Below are 6,000 nucleotides of genomic sequence, written 5' to 3'. Positions count from 1 at the left end.
TTTTACTGGACTTTTATGGTCTTCAGAAGTGTTTCTGACCGGTCAAAGCCGCATCAAACGTAACATCACAAAAAGCATCTATAAAATAAGGACACTTACAGAAAGCAGAATTTAAATACATTTTGAAAGTTCTTCATAATGTCAATGTAATTTTGCCAGCTTTATTTTTATCAACATCTGCTCTACAAAAGTTAATTTCTTTGAATGAAGGATGAATTTGTAGGAGACAGTGATGTATAAAGTGCCTCAAAGCAATACTTGAGTAAAAGTACAAATATCTTGCCAGAAAATTACTTAGAATTACGATATGAGTAAAAGTCTTAAAGTATCAGATAAATATTGTACTTAAGTATCAAAAGTGCTTTTTATATTAGATCTACTTAAAATATGTTTTAAGTACAGTTGAAGCAAACACCTTTAATAATAATATAAAAAAGCATAAATATAAAAAATGGTGCTCACAAAGAAGTACAACTTTGCAAATGCTCAGTAGTTTTATCAGGAACAACAGGAATAGATACAAGTTAAGAAACCACATCTTCATAACTTTACTTTATAACTTATAACTTTATAAAAGGGTGGTTTCCTCCCAGCCCCAATATGATTAATATTATAAATCTGTCTGGCCCTTAATTCTTTCTTTCCTTGCATTTCCCTTTTTGCACTTGCACCTTGAGCTTTGACCAATGATTGGTTCAGCATTGTCATGGTATTTCGTAGTAATGAGAGCAAGTATACATTTTGTTCAAGAAATATAATGGAGTAAAAGTAAGTCTGCAGAAATATAAAGAGTCAAGTAAAGTACAGATACTCTCATAAAATACTTCAGTACTGTACTTAAGTATTTTTACTTTGTAACATTACAATACTGGTTAGATAATTGAAAAACATTCAAGGAGTGATTAAACCTTCTGTATGTAAATTAATAAAAAGGCAAAAAAAAATTAACATGAACAAAAAAAGCTAAACTTTAAAGAATAGGAAACCATGTACTGTATTCATAAAAATCGATTTTTATTCAGCGATAATATACATTTCTATTGCTGGACCTATTAACTCAGTAGAGGACAAAGGATAATACATATCAACTAAATAAAAATAGCTACTTGAGCTGAATTTAAGGGTACCAAAAAAGAAGAAAGCTTATTTCCATTTTAAAATCTACCACTTTGAGTTTGGGGAAGACAATAAAGAAAAAAAGCACATGTATGAAAATCAGATATCAAAGCAGTTTTCCCTCTTCCTATGTGTAAATGATAAACAACTTGTGGGTTGAGAATGAAAACCCCTGATGCCTGGTATAAAAACCACAATTACTTCAGAGAACTGATCAGTAGAGATCAAGTTTTCCTAAAGACGTCGTAAGAAGTTTGTAAAGTCGATGATGCTGTCAACTCTGAGTAAGTGGACGGAAGGAAGTCTTAAAGCTTTTGCGCAGCCGGACACTTTGTCATGTTCTCTGTTTCTCTGCAGGCGTCCAGCTTTCCGTTCTCCTGCCAGTGTTCTTCTGTCTTCTGGATGCATCGCCTCTGTACAGCACTGAGGGTGAATTATCTGAAATATCTGGAGATGATATTCAAGAGGTGAATGTGCGCGCTCTTATAACGGAAGAGCAGAGATGGCACCTGATGGCCAGACAACTTCACAGAGACGTGAAAACCCTGCGAGACGAACAGGTGCTGTGAACCACAAGCTCAACCAAACGCACTTTTCTATATCGGATGTTTTATACTAACTCTGCGTGTTCTTGCAGTTTGACAGAGATTTCAGAGACCCAGCCAACATGACGTCTTTTGAGGGTTTAAGGACCAACACCCCGGTCCTCAAAGCGTCCGACGGTTGTCTGTCTAGAAACTTCAACAGGGTGAGCTCACCTTTTATTTTTTATTATTTGATAATAATCGGTTGTTAATATTATGTATCTATGTATTCAGGAATGTTTGTGGTTGAAAATTGCCCTGTGTCATGTTAAAGGTACGTGTCTTTCAGGAAAGGTGTCTGGGGCGCGTATACAGCGTTCTGATGTGGTATGCAGAGCATCTGAGTTACATCGAGAGGGAAAATCTGACCCAAACCCATACGAACGATGTCAAACACGGGACGAAACGATTTCTGGAGTCCATTTACAGCCAGGTAAACAAACCTGAAACATTTCCCGCGCGTCTCGCAGCCGCGCGTAAAAGCGCATCGGTGCGCGCTCTCCAAGTGGCCGCTATTGTGAGTTTCGTGTTGGTTCGTATGTTGTTTCTTTTGGTTCTTGAACACACATTTCAAGAAAAGCTTTTGCACGTTTAAGTTCATGAATATTTAGGTCAACTTGTTTAATAATGGATACAGTTTAAAAGCAAATGATAGTCAAGATTTATACAAAATCTTTTCAATCTAGTAACAAAGGGGCCACAGAATTTGAAGACAAGTGAAATATAAATTTATCCAGATGGCCATATATTATCATCAGATTTTGGGTGATCATCACTAGTTGATAACTGTTGTAAGCATTGAGTCGATCCAGATGGTTCCATGGTTTTGTTGCATAATTCACATTTTCCGTTTCAATTAAAAATTCTTAGTAAATATTCAACTTCACCCGTGACTACTAAAACCGAGCAACAGTTCAGTTGGGTAAAAGTAAAGGTTCTTATTTCTGAGAAACACACAACTGTTTGTTGTTATTTTGGTATCTATTTAAATTCCATGACTCAAGTGTCCAAAAGCATCCAGATACCTTTAAGGGTCACTGTGTGGACAGCCATCGCAAACTCTTCATGTAACAAACATCCAATTGTTATTTACCTCCAGGTCCAGCTAAGAGATACTCAGGTTGAAGATTTTCCCAGAAGTTCTCTGCAGGCCAAGTCTGCATGGACACGCAAGACTCTCGTCCACTCCATCTTATTCAACTTCACAAACGTGATGATCGATACATGCAGAGCCATTCACTACATGAGCAAACGCATAACTGGAGACGGTCACCAGAGAAAGCACAGAAAGAAAGCCAGTGACTGGATCTCAGACAAGAACTGACCCAAGAAGCACTTTTTGTTTTGACTTTTATATTTATTGACCGAGTATCATATTTAAAATATTTAATTTAGGGCATGCCAACTTATTTATTTTTGGTTGTAACTTATTGAATATCTCAAAATGTAATTTAAATGGATACTGCTGATGAATAATGATATTATTTATGCATCTTTTTATTAACTTCGAATGATGTTTTTCATTTGTACATGAACACTGATAAGATGTTTTTGTATGAATTGCTTCATTTATTGATACAATTGAATCTGCACTGTTCAGACTGTTTCCAATTAATAAAAAACAGAAAAATAAAATAACATTTGGCTTTCGTTCATTCCTTATGACCACGTTTTGGACACAGTACAGCCCAGAAATCATAAACGACACATAAAAAAAAAGGGTGGAAGTGACAGTATAATATTTACATCATCACAAAATCAGTATCCAGGAAGTTCAGAGTTCACTGGAGAGATGATGTTGTGTCCTCAGACTGGACAAGTGTTTATCTCCGAGTGTTCATTGAGAGTTCTGGAGCATCTGGATGCCATGTCTAGCCGTCAGGTGCATCTTCATCCCCAAAGCAAACTGAGAGAGAAAAAAGTGCTTCAAAACACTGACACATTAACTACCTTTAATAAAATACAAAATCAAATTCACACTCTTACCTCAAGACTGTGGGTTCAGGCATTCCTGGATCAGCTCCCCGTTTGAATCCTGAAATATAAGGACACAAGTTTCATCAAAATGATTTATTTCTGCACAGACCTGGTCAATTTCCGATCATTGTCATCTTTAATTTATAGCACTACCTATGCAATTATGTTTTATAATGCTTTTATGGTATGTGAGAACATCATATCAGAATCATCCTTTAGACCAGTGCTTCTCAACTCTGGCCCGCGAGATCCACTTTCCTGCCGAGTTTAGCACCAACTCTGTTAAAACACCTGAAGAGGCGAATCAGTGACTTCAGGAACAGACGCGTTCAATTTAATGTTGGGCTGCGCAGATTGTTTGGCATATCGCATTAAAGTACTGCGTGAGCGATTCAAATGCTTACCGCGCAATCTGCAATTGAATCTGTTTTGCGGTACTTAATGTTATACGATGATAGATTTGCGCAGCACCGCATAAAGTTGAACGCATCTATTCTAAAGACGCTGATTAGATTGTTCAGGTGTTTTTTATCAGAGTTGGGGATAAAGTCTGCAGGAAAATGGATCTCGCGGGCCAGAGTTGGGAACCACTGCTTTAGACCGTTGTTGCAATACAGTTTACCACTCGATTACTCATTCTCAAGAAGAACCTTAATGTTGAGACTGGCATCATGAAACATCATTCCACACATCCGTCTGCATCAGTTGGTATCACTGACATGCAGACGACAGTCGAGAGACGGAAAACTCCTGGGTTACATGCCACAGATGTGACACCCAACAAGAGATGAATGAAACTGGCAGGAACTGATGCAAATCTTCCTGTTTTCACTAAACGCTGACCTCAGCAAGAGCATCAAAAATAATTCTGGACGTCATAGCTGATTCATCTCCGTTTTTGTGCAACACACATACGTCATTGTAAAGAACGAAGAATTCTGCTCTCACTGGCTACATGGTTTTGCTTTTTTTGCTCCTTATTTTTTAACTGTGAAGTCAGAGATAATCTGATTGTGATCGGTCAACAGAAGAGCCATCAAAAGAAAAACGTTTGTCACAATGAAAATGCATCAACAAGATCAACCAAAAAAACCAACCGACACTAACCCAACAAAAATACTTTGAATTTCTTCCATTTAAACTGTCCTTCACAAACGCTCACGGATGCACAAAAATTGACCACTTCCTTTTTATATCTCATTTGTTTCAAAGCGTAGTCAAAAAACACTGACGGGTAAATTTCTGTAAAACGTCCAGAAACACACAGTTTCTACTATATCCTAAAATACATGCTCATGTATGACAGTTATTTACATTTTGCGGGTTATAAATTTGATCGGTACATTTGTGTTTGTGCAGTACGAGTTACAGTAACACTATAACACAACTACAGTATAGAGACGCTGACTTGAACCCTGGCGTAAAAACACTCTCCACTAAATTAAAGTTGAAAGGATTGACTGAACATTAGTGTGACAGGAAGTGATGCGGGCTCTGTTCACACACAACATTCAATCATTATAAAGATGATTTCCACCTGCATTAATAACTCATCCCACACTCCCTTACATCCATCCAGATCTTTTTGCGGTGATTTGGATAAGATGTTAAATAAATCACTTGATCTTCTGATTTAAAAGTCAAACACATAAATGATTAACAGGATCTACTAAACACTTCTGTATTTGATCTCATTAACACATCTCAAATTTAAAACTCTTTCAACAGTCAGAATAAAAGAAGACGACTGGATCTGGACACCGGCATATAAAAACAATTAAAGAGAAAAATGACTTAACATGATGCAATAATTATTAAAAATGAAAAACAATGTACACTACAATCAGAAGCTTAGGTTCTCAAGTGAAATATTTTTATTGACCTTGCAAAGCTTTCAATCTAAAGGAAATGTATGACTGAAATTAGTTTTGTAACCTTTACGATCTACAATTTTTGGACTGAACAAAGAAATCAGTCAATAAGAATTCAGAATAGATGTGAAATCCTACTACATTGTTAAAAAAGCAACCCGAGGGTCAATAAGCTGTTTAATAAAATAACGAGAGAGGACATTTCTGAAAACTCTACATAAAGAGTGACGATTCATGATCAAATTACGTCACAGTTTTGGTTTGTCCATCAATTATCCATCAATTCGCTGTTATTCTAGGATTTGGATTTTTTTGGGTGGCGTTCGTCCATAATTATGCCTATAAATCACCCCAAAGACGTCGAAGTCATATTGACAGTTGCTATGCGGTTGCTAGGGTTCTCTGAGGTTGTAGCATGTTGGTTGCTAATTCCTTAACTCTAAACATTAGCG

At 36.7% G+C, this 6,000-nt stretch overlaps 1 protein-coding gene across 2 annotated transcripts; it reads left to right on the top strand.

Annotated features, from left to right (window-relative positions):
- Positions 1-1,303: 1,303 nt before the first annotated feature.
- il6 (interleukin 6 (interferon, beta 2)) lies at positions 1,304-3,575 on the top strand. Of its 2 annotated transcripts, none has more exons than XM_056740808.1 (5): positions 1,304-1,400; positions 1,474-1,676; positions 1,754-1,864; positions 1,975-2,133; positions 2,800-3,575. In XM_056740808.1, the coding sequence occupies exons 1-5, from the start codon at positions 1,382-1,384 to the stop codon at positions 3,022-3,024; spliced, it is 717 nt and encodes a 238-aa protein (XP_056596786.1). In that variant the 5' UTR covers positions 1,304-1,381; the 3' UTR covers positions 3,025-3,575. The 2 variants fall into 2 exon arrangements, with proteins under 2 accessions (XP_056596786.1, XP_056596787.1); XM_056740809.1 differs by having other exon boundaries at positions 1,309-1,400; positions 1,990-2,133.
- Positions 3,576-6,000: the final 2,425 nt, after the last annotated feature.

Source organism: Triplophysa dalaica, chromosome 25, assembly GCF_015846415.1.
Source record: "Triplophysa dalaica isolate WHDGS20190420 chromosome 25, ASM1584641v1, whole genome shotgun sequence".
Classification (NCBI taxonomy): Eukaryota; Metazoa; Chordata; class Actinopteri; order Cypriniformes; family Nemacheilidae; genus Triplophysa; species Triplophysa dalaica.
Note: the sequence above shows the minus strand (reverse complement) of the source record. Positions and strands in the feature narration are given on the sequence as shown.

Coding starts and splice junctions, on each gene's coding strand:
- il6 (XM_056740808.1), top strand. Junction 1,677..1,753: donor AAACCCTGCGAGACGAACAG/GTGCTGTGAACC, acceptor GTGTTCTTGCAG/TTTGACAGAGATTTCAGAGA. Junction 1,865..1,974: donor TGTCTAGAAACTTCAACAGG/GTGAGCTCACCT, acceptor GTCATGTTAAAG/GTACGTGTCTTTCAGGAAAG.